This window comes from Trachurus trachurus, assembly GCF_905171665.1.
Source record: "Trachurus trachurus genome assembly, chromosome: 3".
Taxonomy (NCBI): domain Eukaryota; kingdom Metazoa; phylum Chordata; class Actinopteri; order Carangiformes; family Carangidae; genus Trachurus; species Trachurus trachurus.
The window spans coordinates 2,258,630-2,280,794 of NC_139893.1; the positions used below are offsets into that span (position 1 = coordinate 2,258,630).

The following is a 22,165-nucleotide window of genomic DNA, read 5'->3' on the forward strand; positions in this document are numbered from 1 at the left end:
CTGAAATTTACAAAATTGAAGGTTGGTCCTTAACAGGGAACGTATGGCAAACTAACACTGCATGTCTCCAAAACTTATCAGGCAGGTTTCCAGGATGCCAAGTAGCCTACTCGTTTCAATAATGAGAACCGGTGTCGAAAAGGGAAAGAAAAACAAACAAAAACAATCACAGACTTCATGATTGATTACCATGGCAACGAACGAAGCTTAGATTTTTTTGGGGTCAGCCCTAGTTGAAATGTCATGTTATTTAATTGTATTATTTTGCATGGATGTCTTCTTATGACAAAACTAAATATTTAAATTTCTGTTTGGATATGATACAGTTTGTTTAAATTAATTACCCCCAATTTCCAGTTAATTCCCATAAATTCCCATAATTCCCATGGAAAGTTTCCAATTTTGAATATTTCCAAAATTCCCCAGCTTAACTTTCCATGGAAAGTTTCTGGAAATTTACCGGAAATTTACTGGAAATTTTCCACCCCTTTGCAACCCTATCGCATGACAACATATTGTCACGTGTATTGTTTTGCCTGGTGCTGACGGACCACTTGTTTACATAGAGGCTTGTTTATGCCGTTACGTGCAGCGGCTGTCGTCCGTCTGCCGTCTGCCCAATTTCAGGTGAATGCAGCATGAAAAATACGATTGAGTTGCTTGTGATATACAACCACAACGCTAGATGGGAGGAATTCCTACAGAATGTACCTTTAATGGGATTTAAAACACAGCACAGTGTCCTGAGGTTGTGTGTGTCTCTCAGGTCTCCCTAAGGCGGCGGTGGTCGATCAGAACCGCCTCCTCTCGGCTCTGGCTGTTTTATCCTCCAACGGTGTCACATCTGGTGACGTCGTCTACGTCAACCTGCCTCTGTACCACACAGCTGGATTCGTCATCGGCTTCATCGGCTCCATTGAAACGGGTGAGACGACGACCGAGTTCTAGTTTAGACTAGGGATGTGCACGGGTACCCGAGTACCCGAGTACCCGAGTAGGCAATCTGCTATCCGGTTATGAATTTATTATCCGGTTAACCTAGGATTAAAAAAACGGCACATTAGAGCAACAGTCTAGTGTCGGATCAAACTACATCATCATGCCATGGTTCGGCTTTTTGTAGTGTTTAACAGTTTCGGATCAAGCAACGTGATTTTCTGCTGTGTAAAAGCGTTTTGGATCGAGCCTCGGACTTTCAAACCTTTTACAATAATCTGTGGTGGTTCCCTCGGAGACGACAGGTGTCATCAAGTCTGTTAGAAAATCTGCTTTCAGGTTACCAACACTCTGAAACCTTCCCAGTTATTTCCTGAGACGATGCGAGGCAGAGAGGACCGAAGGCACCAACATGTAGTGGACTAATAAATAAGCACCGCTAATGATTTTAAAAAAAGAAAAAAAAGTTTTCTCCTCCGAGGCAGCAGCAGCATAAATGCGCTGCACTCAGAGTGCATGCAGCAGCGCCTTTATTCCCCGGCATAAAGATGCACATCTGCCCCATATGTGCATCTTAAACTCCATCTCTACTCTTATTATCCACCTGATATTTAGTCTGACGACGCTGTGTGTCAGTACTGCGGACTGTCTGACGGAGAAAGAGCATTTATGTATTCGGTTACCCGGGTACAACATGGTTAGGATACTCGGTTAGAAAATTATTCGAAATGCCCATCCCTAGTTTAGACACCTGGAAAGAGTTTGTTTTATTGATTTAATCAGGATTTGTTCATCGTGTACAGTGGTTGTTGTTGTTGTTTGTTAGTTAGTTAGTTTAGTATATTGAAACAGGACAGTGTACATTACCATTAGTCAATTGAAAGAAAAACAATGAAAAGATGGTTGTACCAGATTTAGCTCTCAGGCTAATTTCCATCTGTTGTCCCGACACTCACAATACAAAACCCAATAAAATACAGATGCCAAAGAATACACAACACAGTGCAATACAGAAAAGGCCCAAGACATAGAAAGACACAGGTAAACACAAAGGCCGACACATTGAAAACACATACATCTCCTCATTCTAAAGGTAGGATCACAGAACAGGAGGCTGTTGTTGGTGTTGGTGTTATTGTCACTGTGTATCTGAGTGCAGTGAACCCACAGAACAAGTGAAGACAGGTTTTATTATTACATGGAATGTGAAGGATTGGTACGGTGGCCCTGAGGGCTCAAAGCACTGCAGCTTAAAGGATCCATCACCTGAAAATCACTTTTTTTCCTTCTCTGTCACTGACAATAGCTGACATGTTTTCCGGGCAAATAACTTCACTCTAGCCTCCTCCCCCTTGAATTCACCAGGAGAGGAAAAAAACGCGACTCGTTGACGTCACCGAGAAGCCGAGGAGCAGAGGAGGGGGGGGGGACTACCCCTAGCAGTAGTGGTAGCTGTGAAACAGGCGGAAAGCTGTTTTATTTCCTGCTGTAGCGCTGTTATTACGTCACTTTATGTAAGGGATAATGTATAGTTCGGAGGTTGTTATGGAGAAATAAACCCCGACAGGTTGTATGGTTTCATTCAACATGAAGGGGTTTATTTCTCCATAACAACCGACCAACTGTACATTATCCCGCTTATTACACGGTTTACGAGTGAAATAATTAATTTGAAACATAATGTTGACCAAAATACGACTTTCATCGATTTAAAATTGCATTTAGCGAATCTGCAAGACCGGTCACTTCCGCTGTTTTGCCGAGCCTCCTCCCGTTCGTGCATTTGAAGCCTTTGATAATCAATCAGTGGATCGATGGATTACCATACACGTGTTAAGATGTGTGTATTGTGTGTAGTCGTATCTGTCATTAGTGTTTCCCCCAGAAATTGTGTTAGTTAAGGTGGTGTCTGTCCTGTTGGCGGGGGGGGGGGGGGGGGAAGTTTGGCGCACCGTATTAAGTTTCGCTTTCACCACGCGCGCTGCTGTTATGCATGCGCGCTTCTCTGTGGTGTGTATGTGTGTGAGAACAAAGATGCGGAGATGAATGAAGGCGCTCGTCCGACGGGGGGGGGGGGGTCGCTGCGGCGGGGAATATCGCTACATTTTAATTTTTTTAAGACGTTAGTTTAGGCGGCAGCTCTTTGTTGTAACAGGAAAGCGCTGCGGGAAACCCTGGTCATAAACAAGAGATTAACTTTACTGTTTACGGGGTGCGTTTGTGTCGCGGAGCCGCGGTGCCACCGAGACGAGAGGAGAGGAGAGCTGACACCGGGTCAGAGGCTCTGATCAGCAGGTTTGGTTTCCAGCAGCGATGTGAAGGAGCCTCCACTCTACTTGTAACAGGTTACAAATCATTTATCTAACATCACTATTAGTTCGACGCTGTTTAATTACGGTAAAAATGAAACACAAGGTAAATATCCTGCATAATTTCTCTTTTCTGTGCTGCGCTGATCAGAGCGGCGTCCCTGGCAACGGTCTGTTATACATGACGACGGTCCGTTATACAGAAATAACAGACTGCAGAACGCAGCGCTGGACCAATCAGAGAGCAGGATTCAATAGAGCCGTGTAATAATAAGTTTTAATATTTTTTGATGCGAGAAAGTAACCGTTTAGATCCAAATAACGGCTGTTTAGAAGTTCGCTCTGATGTTTTTCGGAGAGAGTGAAGCTCCACCTGTGGAGCAACATCCTCGACATCACAGAGGCAGCAGCCGGTCTGCTGACGTGCTCGGCCGGCCAGAACTACGTCGACACCGCGGCGGACAAAACGTTCGTTAATTAACTTACCCGCAGGCTTTTAGAGGTTTACCATCGGCTGGTTAAAGGTGTACAGAAAAGAAAATTGAATTTGAGCCCACTTTGGGTGATAAAATTAATGTGATAACTCATCTTTCAGACGTTGTAGGCCAAACTTTGTGCAAAATTCTATTTTTGAGTAAATCCGGGATGAAAGTGTGTATTTTTTTTTTCGCATTGGATAATGCAGGCGCACGGATTATACGTCAGCCTGTACACGATTCACCAGCCACTGATATTGGATCCGTAATCCGTCATTCAACGTCTGAGACACGCACACACACACGGAGCTCGGTCTCGCCCCAAGCTTTGAATATCCCGCCCGCTCGATAACGACCAATCAAATTCGTTTTCCTCACTCGGGTAAACTCGTGTTGCAGCTCGTGACAACTCGGCGCGACAAACAGGACAAACGGCCATTTCTGTACACCTTTAACTTCTTTTTAGGATATAAATGCTGGTCTCATCGATGAAATCTAACAATTTGTGGCAGTTTGTTTGAATGAAAAGTGAAGCTTCCTGTGTGTACTGGACAGAGGAGTGGCGCTGCCTGGGGGCTCTGTATGTAGAGAAATCACCACATTTACATCAATAAATACATGTTTTACAATGAACCGATCAGCCTGCATTACATTTTATTTATTTATATATCCACCTTTTTCTGAACGTCAAAAACGTAAGCCCTTTGCTCTTCCGGTGGAATTTTATATTTACGTTTCCATGGTTTCAGTAGTCGCGGTAAATGCATGGAATTTTTTTTTTCAATGACAATCTGTAAAACAAGATTGCGTGTTCTTCTTGTGAGAGCAAAATTGGCTACACAAATAGGGATAAATTAAGGTGAATGTTGCATATTATCTCTCAAAAATGTGCATTTAAGACCCTTTCAACACCTAAAACCAATATAAATACCAGGTGATGGATCCTTTAAGAAAACACCTGCAAATACACAAAGGTGCTGCAAAAACTCCTGACACAACAGGAAGTGTTTCTGGGGACACAGTAAAGTGACGGACCAGTCACGATAAAGTGACGGACCAGTCACGATAAAGCGAGGGACCTGTCACGATAAAGCGAGGGACCAGTCACGATAAAGCGAGGGACCTGTCACGATAAAGTGAGGGACTGGTCACGATAAAGAGAGGGACCAGTCACGATAAAGTGAGGGACCGGTCACGATAAAGCGAAGGACCAGTCACGGACCAGTCACGATAAAGCGAGGGACCAGTCACGATAAAGCGATGGACCAGTCACGGACCAGTCACGATAAAGCGAGGGACCAGTCACGGGCCAGTCACGATAAAGCGAGGGACTAGTCACGATAAAGCGAAGGACCAGTCACGGACCAGTCACGATAAAGCGAGGGACCAGTCACGGGCCAGTCACGATAAAGCGAAGGACCAGTCACGATAAAGCGAGGGACCAGTCACGATAAAGCGAAGGACCAGTCACGATAAAGCGAGGGACCAGTCACGATAAAGCGAAGGACCAGTCACGATAAAGCGAAGGACCAGTCACGATAAAGAGAGGGACCAGTCACGATAAAGCGAGGGACCAGTCACGATAAAGCGAAGGACCAGTCACGATAAAGCGAGGAACCAGTCACGATAAAGCGAGGGACCGGTCACGATAAAGCGAAGGACCAGTCACGGACCAGTCACGATAAAGCGAGGGACCAGTCACGATAAAGCGATGGACCAGTCACGGACCAGTCACGATAAAGCGAGGGACCAGTCACGGGCCAGTCACGATAAAGCGAGGGACTAGTCACGATAAAGCGAAGGACCAGTCACGGACCAGTCACGATAAAGCGAGGGACCAGTCACGGGCCAGTCACGATAAAGCGAAGGACCAGTCACGATAAAGCGAGGGACCAGTCACGATAAAGCGAAGGACCAGTCACGATAAAGCGAGGGACCAGTCACGATAAAGCGAAGGACCAGTCACGATAAAGCGAAGGACCAGTCACGATAAAGAGAGGGACCAGTCACGATAAAGCGAGGGACCAGTCACGATAAAGCGAAGGACCAGTCACGATAAAGCGAGGAACCAGTCACGATAAAGCGAGGAACCAGTCACGATAAAGTGAGGGACCGGTCACGATAAAGCGAAGGACCAGTCACGATAAAGTGCGGGACCGGTCACGATAAAGCGAGGAACCAGTCACAATAAAGCGAAGGAACGGTCACGATAAGGGAAGGACCAGTCACGATAAAGCGAAGGACCAGTCACGATAAAGCGAGGGACCAGTCATGATAAAGCGAGGGACCAGTCACGATAAAGCGAAGGACCAGTCACGCGCCAGTCACGATAAAGAGAGGGACCAGTCACGATAAAGCGATGGACTAGTCACGATAAAGCGAAGGACCAGTCATGGGCCAGTCACGATAAAGCGAGGGACCTGTCACGATAAAGCGAGGGACCAGTCACGATAAAGCGAAGGACCAGTCACGGGCCAGTCACGATAAAGAGAGGGACCAGTCACGATAAAGCGAAGGACCAGTCACGGACCAGTCACGATAAAGCGAGGGACCAGTCACGATAAAGCGAAGGACCAGTCACGGCCAGTCACGATAAAGCGAAGGACCAGTCACAATAAAGCGAAGGACCAGTCACGGACCAGTCATGATAAAGCAAGGGACCAGTCACGATAAAGTGAGGGACCGGTCACGATAAAGCGAAGGAACGGTCACGATAAGGGAAGGACCAGTCACGATAAAGCGAAGGACCAGTCACGATAAAGAGAGGGACCAGTCATGATAAAGCGAGGGACCAGTCACGATAAAGCGAGGGACCAGTCACGATAAAGCGAAGGACCAGTCACGGGCCAGTCACGATAAAGCGAGGGACCAGTCACGATAAAGCGAGGGACCAGTCACGATAAAGCGAAGGACCAGTCACGGGCCAGTCACGATAAAGAGAGGGACCAGTCACGATAAAGCGAAGGACCAGTCACGGACCAGTCACGATAAAGCGAGGGACCAGTCACGATAAAGCGAAGGACCAGTCACGGCCAGTCACGATAAAGCGAAGGACCAGTCACGATAAAGCGAAGGACCAGTCACGGACCAGTCATGATAAAGCAAGGGACCAGTCACGATAAAGTGAAGGACCAGTCACGATAAAGCGAAGGACCAGTCATGGACCAGTCACGATAAAGCGAAGGACCAGTCACGATAAAGCGAGGGACCGGTCACGATAAAGCGAGGGACCGGTCTGGGACACGATAAAGAGAGGGACCGGTCACGATAAAGTGAGGGGCCGGTCACGGACCAGTCACGATAAAGAGAGGGACCTTTCTTCTTATTCACTGTAGAAGTAAAGTTGTGCAGACAGCTTCCTGTTAGTGTGTTTGACAATAAGCTGAGTTTGTTTGTCAATATCACATGATTCACATGGTATTGATCACATTGATCATGTTAGCTTAGCATTAGCCGTCCCTCACTTGAATTGTCTCTTTTTCTCTTCCTAGTTATTCTTTTTATAGAGACATGATTGATTTATCTGACTGTGTGACGTGTTGATGATAATGAAGCTGCTCTGATTGAACCTGCTGCTCTGTGCATGTTGATTAACTTCCTGTGGTTCCTGACAGAAGAACCTGATCCTCAACCGTCATGAGGCACGTCCCTCCTCCTTCCTCCTCCTCCTCCTTCCTCCTCCTCCTCCTCCTCGCTGCCCCGGGGAAACCAAAGAGAAAGAGTCTTTTGTCAGAGTGAAGCAGTAATCTGAACAGAGCCGGGTCAGACAAAACCAGATTACCTCCACTCTCTAAATGCTTTTCTCCAAATAGGCCAAAGTTCACACTGCTCTAATATGTCGCACACACAGATTACACAGACCTGCAGCTAAATGGCAGATTGACATGTTTACTTGGAGGTATTCAAGTCCAACACAAAGAACAGTGGAGAAATAAATTGGAATATTTAACTTTGCAAACATCTGAAATTTACTGGTCAATAGGTGATAATTAAAATGTCTGTCAGCTGTTTGTATAGATAGATAGATAGATAGATAGATAGATAGATAGATAGACTTTATTGATCCCAAGCTGGGAAATTACAGTGCTGCAGCAGCAGCAGCATTACACAGACACACAGGGACGATAACAACATATAGTATAAGAATATAAAGAATAAGAATATAAACTATACATAATAGAATAGTAAAATATAAAGAACAAACTATACATAATAAAATAGCAATGGCAAATAAAATAAAATGTGATGTACAAAAGTATATACAACAACAGATAAAGACAGAATATTATAAATTGTGAACATGAAAAGTGAATCTGGATCAGCTCTCTCTGTTTGGGTCACAGTCACATTATTTATGTGTGTTTTTGTTTGTTTGTTTGTTTGTTTGTTTGTTTCTCTTATTTTGAAGGGTCAACTATTATTCTGAAGAGGAAGTTTTCTGCGTCTCAGTTTTGGGACGACTGCAGGAGACACAATGTGACGGTGATCCAGTACATCGGAGAGGTGATGCGTTACCTGTGCAGCTCCCCGCAGGTGAAGCTCAGCGCCTCCAAAATAAAACACCAAACAGTGTTTAGTCTCAGTTTTACAGATAAAGGAACTCTGAAGACTGATGACAATATTTTATAACCTTTATTAAAGGAGAATTCTGGTCATTTTTGACATCAGGACAATGATTTAGGGGTCAAAAATGACCGGAATTCTCCTTTAAGTTGCAGATCCTTTTGTTTTAAAGCCCCTGTACGGAGCTTTTAACTGGACACGGAAAAGTCCCGTCTTCTTTCCGACGTTTCCAAAACAAATCTACACTGCAAAAACTCAAATATCTTACCAAGAATATTTGTCTTATTTCTAGTCAAAACAAATCTCATTCTACTTAAAATAAGACTCATCACATTAAAAAGTAGCTTGTTTTCAGCCAGTTTTTACTTCTTTCAAGCAGATTTTCACTTGAAATAAGTAGAAAAATCTGATAGTGGAGCAAGTTTTTCTTTCTTATTACAAGCACAAAAAACTTGCTTTCACTGGCAGATTTTTCTACTTATTTCAAGTGAAAATTTGTTTGAAAGAAGTGAAAATGATGTAAAAACAAGTTAAATTTTAGGTGATGAGTCTTATTTTAAGTGGAAAGAGATTAGTTTGGACTAGAAATGAGACATTTTGACAAGAAATAAGACAAATATTCTTGGAAAGATTTTGAGTTTTTGCAGTGTACATGTGCCGTCTTCATGACAGTGGGAAATGCAGTCTCCATTCCGCCGCTTTCGTCCACAGGGGCCGCCAAAATCAACTAAATCAACACTAAATGAAAAGTCCGTACAGGGGCTTTAATAACTTTTATTTATTTCTGGTCTTTGTCTTGATTTTGTGAAGACGCCTCTGCAGCAGCGTCTCCACCGAGTCACAGTTACTGAAACCTAAACCAGGGCCAGAGTGTCAGCAGGTTAATGTGACAGAGAGCAGATTTAGGACAGAATTAAACCACACTCTAACTGAAAGATAATAAAATGAAACTGATCTGTTTCGTCCACGTTGCCTCAGGGTTGAAAATATTTCTCTAATGCGTCGACAGCCTCGTTTATTAACCTTTATCTAGTAGTAATTGGTTTGCCATAATCCAGTTGAAACAGGCTGCAGACCGGATCTTTGGCACGTTGTGTGTGTGTGTGTTCACAGTGTTGCAGACAGCTGCACACACACACACACACACACACACACACACACACACACACACACACACACACACACACACACACACACACACACACACACACACACACACACACACACACACACACACACACACACACACACACACTTATCTCCTGTACATTCCTGCAGAGCAGCACAGCTGGCTTACCAAAATAGAAAATGTTAAATCTCAACTATCATGTTCCAGCCCTTTTGCGTCATTATCTGCAGGGGTTCGAACGGCAGGAAACTTTATCGATACACGTCGGACATTTTGGAATTTTTTTTTTTACTGCTATAACAAATATTTCAAGATTGAAGGATATGTATAACGACCGCATACTTTTAGATATCCGTGTTTGAAGACGCACGTCTGTGCTGAGTTGAGGGGAACTGTAAACATCTCGTCTACATGTATGGCCATTGACAGTGTCCGGTTGCATCACATGAAGCTCGGTGTCGCGTTACCGCGTGACGAGCTGCTGCTCTGTATCTGGTCTCCTCTAGGAATAGATGCTGGCCTTTACTCAGGAAGACCATATCAAGTAACTTGGCCAGTTACTCTCCCTGTTCTAGTGTAAACTGTAAAACCTCCAGGTTCACCGTCATTCCTGTAGTAAATGACGTTAGCAGCGTAGCTACGATACGCTGAGTTGGTGTTGTTTCTACAGACACAGAGAGTCGGAGGGAAATAGTTTGTAATGTGAAGGTTTCACATAAACAGGGATCAGTCGACTCGTACTACGTCGTCAGAGATGTGTCTGATGCTGATTACACTACAAAAACTCAAATATCTTACCAAGAATATTTGTCTCAATATTTGTCAAAATGTCATTTCTAGTTAAAAAAAACAAATCTCTTTCTACTTAAAGGGACAACGAGGAGTTTTGGAAAAGCGAAGCGTTTTCACACTATATTTATGAGCCTCCGCGCGCACCGTAAAATTCTTTTGACCGGCGCAAGACGGACTCATGTTTTCATTCATCAAGAATTAAAGTCAGAGGTTCAAAGAGGTTCACATACCGTCGTAGTTCCGACCATAAACGGCGATTCAGCTGCGTTATTCTCATGATTCGTTGCGAAACCGAAAGTAAAAAACGCTGGTCGGCTCGACCAGCATTTCCACCACCACTAATAATAACAAAATAACGATAGAGACAGAACGATATATTTATCGAAAATGGGCCCATTAACAAGTGTGGGTAGCGGAGATTCATCCACATTAACGTGAGACTTTTTTATAACCAAATAGAAACTCCTCGTTGTCCCTTTAAAATAAGAAACATTACATAAAAAGTAGCATGTTTTTAGACACTTTTTTACTAAGTTTTTCTTTCTTATTACAAGCACAAAAAGTGTGTCAAGTGAAAATTAGTTTGAAACAAGTGAAAATGATCTAAAAACAAGTTAATTTTTAGGTGATGAGTCTTAGTTTAAGTGGAAAGAGATTAGTTTTGACTAGAAATGAGACATTTTGACAAGAAAAAGGACAAATATTCTTGGACAGATTTTGAGTTTTTGCAGTGTAAGATAACATATAGTGAATATACAGTATGGGCTTGTGAAGTGGCATTCTCCAGACTGAGTATTCTGTATGTTCACAATGTTGTTTATGCAATTATTGAGCCACAAATATGTTTTATACATAATAAAAACAAACAAACATACATAATTTGACATCACACTAATTACAATGCATTTAAGATACTCAATGTGACACATTCACTCACACAAACATTGACGGACTAAGAGATTCTTTTGCTGCTGCTGCTTTGTTTCCCTTTTTCACTCTGAAACTGTGAACAACTCAAATAATTCACTGATATTGATTTAAATATTGATAAAAAAGAGTGTTTCATGTTTAACTTTATGTCTTTTGGAGATAATTTCATCTTCCTCTTGATGAACTGTTAAACACATTAACACACATTTAGAACCAGACGGGGGGGACAAACTTTTGCATGATGACACTGTATGTATGTATGTATGTATGTATGTATGTATGTATGTATGTATATGATAACTGTGTCTTATTTCTTGTCAAAATGTCTAATTTCTAGTCAAAACTAATCTCTTTCCACTTAAAATAAGGCTCATCACCTAAAAATCAACTTGTTTTTAGATCATTTTCACTAGGGGTTGCACAGACTAGTCGACTAATCGACTAGTCGACTTTACTGCTCCACAATGACGTTTTCAGCTTGACGTCGACTAGTCACTGATCACGTGACAGTACAAGAGAGGAGCGGCTTGAAACAACAACTGAGTGCGCTGAATGAAAAAAATACGAGCGCCGTCAAGCTGGATAGAACGAGCGCGTACCAGACAGGAAGTCGGGCACAGAAAAGGCGAGAGAATCCGGTCAATTTTCAAAATAAAATAAATGATGATTAAGTTTGCTGTCCGTCTATAAATATTTGTCAGTTGCGTCTGCACACAAGACACATCCATACAGCGCTAGAGACAGACCTGTAGCCTACAGACGGGTCGATGTTTGACCGGCGTGGAGAGAGCAGGAGAAGCTGCTGCCTGACACCAGCCAAGCGCCTGTGAGGCAGCGCTTCCGCGGGCAGTGTGTCCGGGCTGCCGGCAATTAAAAAAAAAAAAAAAAAAAAACTCCGCTCATATCGACAGCTTTACGTCGCGCACAACAACAACAACCAACAACAGCAACAACCATCCAGAAAAAACGTGTGAGTGAGCAGGACTGATGGTGACGAGGCCTGTGTGTCGTTTTCCTCCATAATGTTTAATGAACAGTAGCTACAGTATTTTCTTTTGCACTTGTATGTTACAAAAAAACAAACTGATTTACAGCTTGTTGTTTATAAAGCTGCTGTTCTATGGACTAATTTCTGTGCGTGAGCGTCTGTCAGTGAATACAGATTGTTGCAAAGCATTTCCCTCCTCCGGTGATTATAGTTATGATGGGAAAAATATGAATGACGTCATCAGCGACTAGTCGACGTCGACTCGACTTTCATAACATTAGAGTCGACTTTAAAAAATCTGAAGTCGTGCAACCCCTAATTTTCACTTGTTTAAGTAGAAAAATCTGCCAGTGAAAGCAAGTTTTTTGTGCTTGTAATAAGAAAGAAAAACTTGCTCCACTATCAGATTTTTCTACTTATTTCAAGTGAAAATCTGCTTGAAAGAAGTAAAAAGTGTCTAAAAACAAGCTACTTTTTAATGTGATGTGTCTTATTTTAAGTAGAATTAGATTTGTTTTGACTAGAAGTTTTTGCAATGTAGTGTTAGTATGAGTTTCTATATTCTGATGTGAGTAGAAGCCGTGCTCTTCATTTATTTATCTCTGTCATTCTTTAAAAATGTGCTTCTTTTTTTTATCTTTTCCATGTCAAACGATGCAGAGAGAAAACGACAGAGAGCACAAAGTGCGGCTGGCGATCGGTAACGGCGTCAGAGCCGACGTGTGGAGAGAGTTCCTCCGTCGCTTCGGGAACATTCAGGTCCGAGAGTTTTACGCCTCCACCGAGGGAAACGTGGGATTTCTCAACTATGCGGGAAAAATCGGAGCCATTGGACGCGTCAACTTCTTCCACCGGGTGAGAATGAGATCATCTTAAGACAAAAAAAAACACTAGGGCCGGGACTCGATTAAAAAAATTAATCTAATTAATTAGAGGCTTTGTAATTAATTAGTCGCAATTAATCGCATTTTAATCGCATATAAATATTTGACCTGAGAACAGTGAGAAGCATTTTTTTTTCATATGGATTTTAGTATACCATTGAATGACTGAATACATAATCTTAAGCAACAAAACATTGTTTTTTTTTCAGGGTGGTACTTAACCAAGACCAACAGACTAGGGATGCAAATTATCGATTAATTCATGAATCGATATTTGATACATACAGATTAAATGGTCTTTCCTGCCAATACACTATGATGATTACTGTAGTATTTAACTAGGCTACTTAAATCACAGTAGCATAAACTGATTTGTTGAACTCAGCCTGATGTAAACATTAATAAAACTCAGTAACCCAGTGGTTCCCAAACTTTCTCTGCTGGGCCCCCCTTTGGCTGATAAGAAAATTTCCCTTTTTTTTTTTTTTTTTACTGTATTAATAACAGTATTCCTTTCTGTCACTGATTTTCAAGCAAAACAAAAACAAAACAAGCCTGAGTGTTTCTGTTCACTGGCTTGACTCATCACAGTGTGTATAGTGACCCCGACTCACCCTCTGGTCGTTCTCTGAGCTTCCATCGGCCTCTCGTGGTCGGACAGGGAACAGCTGCTGCTTGAGCCGGAGGAGCAGGAAGTGTGACTGAAAACTGTGAGAAACAAGTCTGCACTGCAAAAAACTCTTCATCTTACCAAGAATATTTGTCTTCTATCTATTGTTCTTCTGTTCGGCCATTTTCTTTATACTTTTGGCACTTAACTAGTCCTTCATACTTTGTGCTATTTCAACAATTCTCACATCAAAATGTTCAGCCTTTTCGGGACAGGTGTGCTATTACTTTTCTCTTTTCAACTATTCATACTTTTTGCAATATTCAACTTTTTCTCTTTCCCCATAGAGAATGCATTGGAACAGTCTTGAAACTCTTCAAATCTTCTTCAACCTCTGTTCTCCACAACTCTGTCTGTAGTCCAGTTGGTAAGGTGGCCGCTTGCCAACCCCAAGGTCACTAGTTCGAATCCAGGCTGAGCAATCTTGTTATGTGATGTTGAATTCTGCTCCCCTCCCCCACCCTCAATTGGTTACAGGTGTTCGTTAAGAGAGGCATTAATTGCTACTGCCACCGTTTGCAGCACATCATCACATTACAATGGCAACATGTTAATGTCTGTGCTCTCTGTGGCGAAGCGGCAGAGTAAAAGTTTAGTGATGATGAGGTTGTGGGTTCGATTCCTGGTTCAAATCTTGCCTCAACAACAATTATAGTGAATTATTTTCCCAGTCGTCCTCTGTTGACTTCTGATAACTTGCTTCATGTTGAAACTGCTGCTCTCAGCCTGAAATTCACAGAAATTTTCATTGTAAGTCATTCAAGCTTGACTCTCAAGCTTTCTTGGTGTTGACACAGTGTGTTTCCAACAGGTGCAGCTTTGGGCTCGTTAACTTCAGAGTGAGACAGAGTGCAGCTCATCAACAGACAACAGTCTTTGCAACTGTGTGTACACTGTGGCCTAGAGGCAGAGTGGAAGTCTACTGACCATGAGGTTGTGGGTTCGATTCCTACCTCAGTCAAACATTTGTATGGTGATCACTGCTTGCACTATTTGCTAATTCTGCAACAGCGTTCAGCTGCTTTCAGCATTCACACCATTTCCATTCTTGGAAATGCTTTTTCTAGTTTCTAGTTAAAATGTCATTTCTAGTCAAAACAAATCTTATTATACTAAAAAATCTGACTCATCACATAAAAAGTAGCTTGTTTTTAGACACTTTTTACTTCTTTCAAGCACATTTTCTTGAAATAAGTAGAAAAATCTGATAGTGGAGCAAGTTTTTCTTTCTTATTACAAGCACAAAAAACTTGCTTTCACTGACAGATTTTTCTACTTATTTCAAGTGAAAATTTGTTTGAAACAAGTGAAAATGATCTAAAAACTTTAAAAAGTTCATTTTTAGGTGATGAGTCTTATTTTAAGTGGAAAGAGATTCGTTTTGACTAAAATAGAGACATTTTGACAAGAAAGATTTTGAATTTTTACAGTGTGTAAGGTGACGTTGAGTTGAGATTGTTATTTCACAGAGACACCAAGTTGAAGAGTGAGATTCCTCCTGTTTTTATTCATGGCTTTAATATCTGATTATAACTGTAGCAGAGGTGAAGTGAAACTTTAGCAGAAGGCAGAGAGAGTTGGTGTTATTGACTCATATGAAACATGTTTTTCTACTTTTTATCAATAGAGATAAATTACTGCATAAATCAGAGAAGAGCCAGGTCGTAGTCTTTTTACATTTATTTACAACTTTGCTCTACAAGTTGCATTTTCATCTAAAAAGTTCTCTGAGCTGAACAAATCAAATTTACTTTTTTACTCTTAATATTTATCTTGGTTGTTCCACGTGTTAAAATGAACTTTATTCTTTATTCTTTATTCAGATCCCCATTAGCTGCCACTAAGTATTATAAAACATGACATATCACATACAGTATAATAAATAGATTATCAGTTATCTGATCCAACAGGTCAGTTTAAAAACAGTTTCATGACAAAAACAAGACAAATCACATAGAATAGGTATCAGATATCTGATCCAACAAGTCTAATTACAAACATTTACATAACAAAGTCCACGAAAAATCATTCATTAATATATCTGGTTCCCTTCATAGTAAGTGCAGCTGCTCATTTCAGTTACAATAATCTCTCTAAACTTGCTTCTGTCCTGGGTTTTTGTTTTGCAGTGTAACTCTAGCAGCCTGTGTAGTTGTGTGACTGGTGTGTTGAACTCTCACATAAATGATTTGAGAGTGTAGATCATTTTACTGTAACAGATATTTCACTCTGCCATCGGTTCCATCAGGTGAAATGGTAAAAAAGCCTTTTTTTTCCTTTTTTCTCGGTAGCTAACGCTGCTGCACTGCAAAATCTCTACATCTTTCCAAGAACATTTGTCTTATTTCTTGTCAAAATGTCTCATTTCTAGTCAAAACTAAACTCTTTCCACTTAGAATAAGACTCATCACCTAAAAATCAACTTGTTTTCAGATAATTTTCACTTGTTTCAAACTAATTTTCACTTGAAATAAGTAGAAAAATCTGCCAGTGAAAGCAAGTTTTTTGTGCTTGTAATGAGAAAGAAAAACTTGATCCACTATCAGATATTTCTACTTATTTAAAGTGAAAATCTGCTTGAAAAAAGTAAAAAAGTGTCTAAAAACAAGCTACTTTTTAAATGTGATGAGTCTTATTTTTAGTATAATGAGATTTATTTTGACTAGAAATGACATTTTGACTAGAAAACAGACAAATATTCTTGGTAAGATTTTGAGTTTTTGTAGTGTGCTAACACACATATACAACAGTGAGCGTGCACAGTGCATAGTTCAAGTACTGCAGAAGAATAGGAAACTGGATGTTTGTCATAAAAGACTAATCCGACCGAACAACAATAAAGTATAAAACATGTTTTCAAAACCATACAAACTAAAACTTAGTGATTAAATCAGAAGTGGCTCCTGTTAAAGTGTTTTATTCTGTTGTTGTTGTTGTTGTTGTTGTTGTTGTGAAGATGAACTGTGTAAACACCAGCGATGCGTTCACTGTCTCCTGCAGATGCTGTTTCCTTACACTCTCCTCAAGTACGACACAGAGCGAGACGAACCGGTCCGAGGCGCCGACGGTCTGTGTGTGGAGGCGCCCAGAGGTGAACAGACGAGTCGACCCAACCACATTTATATACATGCAGTTCATAGAGATTTAAAGGAATAGTTCACCAAAAAATGAAGATGAATACTCCGGAGTAGTTTTTTATTCCTCAAAGTGCATCTGGAGACCCGGGAGGCCGGTTCCTAGTCCAACCAAAACTTTATATGAGAGTAATATAGGACCCGACACAAAAACCTCCATAAAACTACACAACAACCATTTAATATTCCTCCACACCACATGTGTCAAACTCAAGGCCCGCGAGTGCTTAATTATGTCCAATTATCTTTGGCCCGCATGATAATATCTAACTAGAAAATTTCCTGTGGGGAAATTTTGAATGGGCCACGGCTACTGCCGGTTTTGCCATCTCTGTCAACATGGGAATCAAACCCACGATCAGGTCAAGACAGAGCTGATCAGACAGACACATGATCATCTTTCTATAAGCACTGATATGGAGGAGCTGTAACCACATTAGGTTAACTGTGTGTGTGTGTGTGTGTGTGTGTGTGTGTGTGTGTGTGTGTGTGTGTGTGTGTGTGTGTGTGTGTGTGTGTGTGTGACTGTAATCACATGAAGCTGGCTCTAGAGTCTGTGTGTGTGTGTGTGACTGACTTGACACATAGTTAGTTAGTAGCTGCATCCTGTGTCAGTCTGATTTAGCTGTGTCTCTGTTTATAAACATTTAAACGAGCGCCAGGTGGATTGTTTATGAAGTTAACGAGCTCTGGCCTGAGGATCAAAGAGGTTACCACGGCGATAGGGGCCCCCGCAGGCTGAGACAGACAGAAACGTGGAGAAAAAGAGCCATTTTCTGCCTCTGCACTGGTCTCGCAAAAGGCTTAGCATGACAAAACGGTAACTCCTATCAGAACAAAACACAGATCAACGTTGCTCTAAGGACTTACTGAAAAATGTGGTACGATTACTTACTTTTGAATGGGAGTGAATGAGAGGAAGAGAGGGAACTGGCTGCACTCAGAGGCTCCGAGTTTAAATTCTGTTAGTCTCTCTGTGTTTTCGAGCACACTGTGAGACACAGGACAAGCTTGTCTACTAACGAGGGGGAAATTATGTGTCTAAAGTGAAATTTGTGGCCTTGGCGACAGGTTAGAGAGCAAAGTGTCAGAGAATTTTTAGACTCTCTGTCAAAAATGATCATGAACAGTTGAAGGGTACTGATCAATAATGATAGAAGATATGAAAAAGTTGAATTCACGGTGAATACTTGAAAGTTTTGTGAATGTTTTAAAAGTGGAATGAAGTCTGTAGGTGAAAGTATGTTGAAGCAGTTGAAGTTCAAAGAAGGAGAAGATTTGAAGAGTTTGAAGACTGTTTCAATGTATTCCTATGGGAAAAAAATTTCAATAAAGTTTGAATATTTTAAAAAGTATAAATAGTTGAAAAGAGAAAAATAATAACACCCTTCTCCTGAGAAAGCTGCACGTTTTGATATATGAATTGTTGAAATAGCACAAAGTATGAAGGAGCTGAAAACTGCAGAAAAAGAGCGGAAGTCGTAAGAATAATAAGTTTAAACAAAATGGCCGAACAGAATAACAATAGTGTGATGCTTTCAGCATTCACACTGATAATAACTAGGAAAAAATCCACACAATAACAGTAGTGCCCGGGCTTTGTTTAGTGTGTGTTTAAAAAAGTAAAAAGAGAGGGAGCCACACTTACAATTCCTTTAACAATATAATATACTATAACACAGATCCTGTTGGTGGAGCCACTTGTCCAGATTAACAACATCGGAGGTTTTTCCCTCCTCTCTCTCCAGGTGAGACGGGTCTGTTGGTGTCAAAGATCACCGGCATCGCTCCGTTCGCCGGCTACGCTCGGAGCTCGGAGCAGACGGAGAGGAAGCGGCTGCGAGACGTCCTGAAGAGAGGAGACCTGTTCTTCAACAGCGGAGACCTGATGAGGATCGACCACGACAACTTCATCTACTTCCAGGACCGAGTAGGTGACACCTTCAGGTACAGAGCAGCAGCGCTGGAGAATCCATGAAGCTGTGGATCGTACTCAGTCAATTCCTACACTGCAAAAACTCAAAATCTTACCAAGAATATTTGTCTTATTTCTAGTCAAAATGTCATTTCTAGTCAAAACTAATCTCTTTCTTTGTTTTTATATGTATATGACTATATAGAGAGATAAAGTCATATGTTAGAATAAATCTATATGTATATAAATATAATAATATATTAGAATAAATCCAGTTAAATAACTCATAAATTAATTTACTGTATAGACTATAATGACTAGATAACTTGATAGATAATTTATGAATAAGGGGTGGGAGTAAATAAGTTTTACTTCTTCCCACTCCTTTTCGGATATGAAAAAAACAAACAAACAAAAAAAATCAAATTACCTTTATTTTCAATTATTTTATTTATTTTATTTTTATATATATTTTTTGTTCATATGTTGTCTTTGCAAAGTTTTTATATGTTATGTCTGTCCATTTCTGTATTATGTTTTATTTCTTTTAACATGTCCGAAATAAACTAAAACTAAACTAAACTAAATCTTTCCACTTAAAAAAAAGACTCATCACATTTAAAAAGTAGCTTGTTTTTAGACACTTTTTACTTTTTTCAAGCAAATTTTCCACTTTGAAAAAGTAGAAAAATCTGATAGTGGAGCAAGTTTTTCTTTCTTATTACAAACACAAAAAACTTGCTTTCACTGGCAGATTTTTCTACTTATTTCAATTGAAAATGAGTTTGAAACAAGTGAAAATGATCTAAAAACAAGTTAATTTTTAGGTGATGAGTCTTATTTTAAGTGGAAAGAGATTCGTTTTGACTAGAAATGAGACATTTTTGACAAGAAATAAGACAAATATTCTTGGAAAGATTTTGAGTTTTTGCAGTGTAATGAATAACAACTGGTTTAATTATTGTCACGTTAAAGCTGGAAGGAAGAGCTGGAGAAGTAACATCTGTTTCTGAGGGTCTGTTGAATATTTATAGCTTATTTAGGAACTGGTTAAGATTTATTTATCAAAGTTAAACAAACATATAACATCATAAAACATGATAAAAGTTAATAAAATATCAAGCCAAAGGGTAAATGTGGTTTTGTTAGTCTTGTATAGTTTCACTGTTTAGTTTGCATGTTTTGCAAGCTGCATATTTTTTTTATAGATTTTATAGAGCTTTTGTTGTTGCCCATCCAAAGATGACGTCATAGTAACACCTCTGTAAACTCTAAAGTTTCTTGCACCAAAAACTATGAAGTTTTAAAGGGTTGGTTCAACATTTTGGCAAATTGGCCCATTGCCATAATCCCTATAGTCATAGCAGTAGGTTCGTTACCTTTAATTGTCAGTGCAAGCTATTTTTAGAACGGTGGAGCAGAGCCGTGAGCTGCTCAGAGCTACGCTACGGAGGCTCATTATGGGATTTCTTGGTTTCCCTCATCAAACTCATCAAATACACAATCCAACAACTCCACACAGCTTGCACTGATAATTAAAGGTAACAAACCTACTGCTATGACTATAGGGATTATGGCAATGGGCCAATTTGCCTAAATGTTGAACTATCCCTTTAATGTTAATGTTTCCCCACATGCACACACATGAATCAACTGAGCGCTCCTGTCCACACGCAGGTGGAAAGGTGAGAACGTGGCCACGACCGAGGTCTCTGACATCTTGACCATGAGTGAATGTCTGAAAGAAGCCAACGTTTACGGCGTCCAGGTTCCAGGTGACGCTCCTCCTCCTCTTCAACTTTTCACCGTTTCCAACATATCAGAGCTTTTTATAACCACAGATCAATAGAGGGATTATCTGTTTACCAACAAATCAGGATGCGTGCGCAACCTGACTGCAGAAAGAACCGGTTGTCATGGTTACCTCCATGGATCTAGTGTAGTCAAAGCGGTGTTAGCTAGCGATGTTGTCAGCCTACTACAACAGTTTATCACCTACTGATGTAGTGTGTGTTTTATACATAGACTGTAGGTTTTATAACGGCAGGAAAAAAAGAAAAAAAAACGTCAGGACGGAGGATCGAGTTTGTACCGCGGCAACGGCAACTCAGCCACGGGACAAACCACGGACACTCACAGCACGGCGTCGGTCATCGGTAAAAACAACACTGTCACTGTGCATCTCTAACGTTACCTACAGCTATTTAACAGACAATCATGTTCAAGAAAATACTCACGATTACAAAACTCAGTGGCTGTGTTCGAAACCACATACTCCATACTACATACTTCCATACTGCATACTTCCATACTCCATACTACATACTAATCGATCATACAGTATGCAGAGCGTTCATACTGCTGCGTACTATGATAACCCACAATGCATTTCGCTCCTGCCCGAGCCGAAATCAGCCGCCCTGAAGCTGATTTCACTTAAGCTCTAAACTGTGTAAATATATAACTTCAGCAACATTTGAAACATTTTCAGGCGAGAAAGTACTACTTCGTATCCCCATGGTGTTGAAAAAATGACAAAATAACACCTATTTACAATTTTAGTCGGACGAAGTCGGACTTCTCTGGCGTTAGTAAAACCAGCCGTAGTGAGCACTGTACTTCCGGTTTCTGTGTCAAAATAAAGCACCCGTTGCAATTGACCATAAAGAAAGCCGTTACAATGACGTCAGTGCTCTTACTTTATAAACAGGAAGTGAACCTGTCCCCACTGTGGCTAGCTTGCTCACATTTGTATTGCTGCCCCTCCTTTTTCCTCTCGTCCGCTCGGCTCCTCCTTCTCCGTTTTTTTTTTTTTTTTTTTTTCGCGGCAAGGAAGAGGCGGTCCTTGACGTCACGTTGCGTTGCATCTTGGGTAGTTTGAGTATGAGTAGTGACCTCATGATGTATACTCAACATTTCGGCCGAATCTAGTATGCATCCGGGAACTTCTCGCCTACTGCAAATCGCATACTGCGCAGTGTGAACATACTGCATACTCAAATCGTTAGTATGAGTAGTACGAGTAGTAGGAGAAGTATGCGGTTTCGAACACAGCCAGTGTCTGTGAGGACTGAGGAGCTGCCTGGTCAGAGAGGGAAGAGGACGGACCTGTCTAAAGTCTGGAACGACTGCATAACGTAACTGTAACGCTACGTGCATGGCTGAGTATGTACCGGTCATCTAAAACAATATAGTTTAACGTTAATTAATCTCAGCTTGCTTTCCATTAGTATGTGACCTCGTCTTCAGTCACTGTCGTAGTAAACATTTCACAACTCATTCGCTGCAGTTCTACAGCTGTGCCTGTGGGCATTTAGCTTTATCACCATTCAAACCAACGTATCTAACATGTTATATTGCTCGAAATTAATCGCCAATGTACTATTTTCTCTCTCGTTTGCCTTGAAAGGGGTGCGAGTTGACGGTATTCTGTTAAATT

The 22,165-nt window shown here is 41.0% G+C and overlaps 1 protein-coding gene and 1 long non-coding RNA gene across 2 annotated transcripts in view; both read left to right on the forward strand.

Moving 5' to 3' along the window:
• The window catches only part of LOC311005308, a 457,476-nt gene that overhangs the window by 389,326 nt on the left and 45,985 nt on the right, over nucleotides 1-22,165 (forward strand). The window lies entirely within an intron of this gene.
• The window catches only part of LOC311004756 (long-chain fatty acid transport protein 2), a gene marked incomplete at its 5' end in the record, with an annotated part of 28,382 nt that overhangs the window by 4,055 nt on the left and 2,162 nt on the right, over nucleotides 1-22,165 (forward strand). Inside the window, 6 exons of the mRNA XM_083996925.1 lie at nucleotides 767-925; nucleotides 8,130-8,254; nucleotides 12,784-12,978; nucleotides 16,678-16,768; nucleotides 18,560-18,758; nucleotides 20,404-20,501. Of these exons, the coding sequence (XP_083853051.1) occupies nucleotides 767-925; nucleotides 8,130-8,254; nucleotides 12,784-12,978; nucleotides 16,678-16,768; nucleotides 18,560-18,758; nucleotides 20,404-20,501 (867 nt within the window). The remainder of the gene's footprint in view (nucleotides 1-766; nucleotides 926-8,129; nucleotides 8,255-12,783; nucleotides 12,979-16,677; nucleotides 16,769-18,559; nucleotides 18,759-20,403; nucleotides 20,502-22,165) is intronic.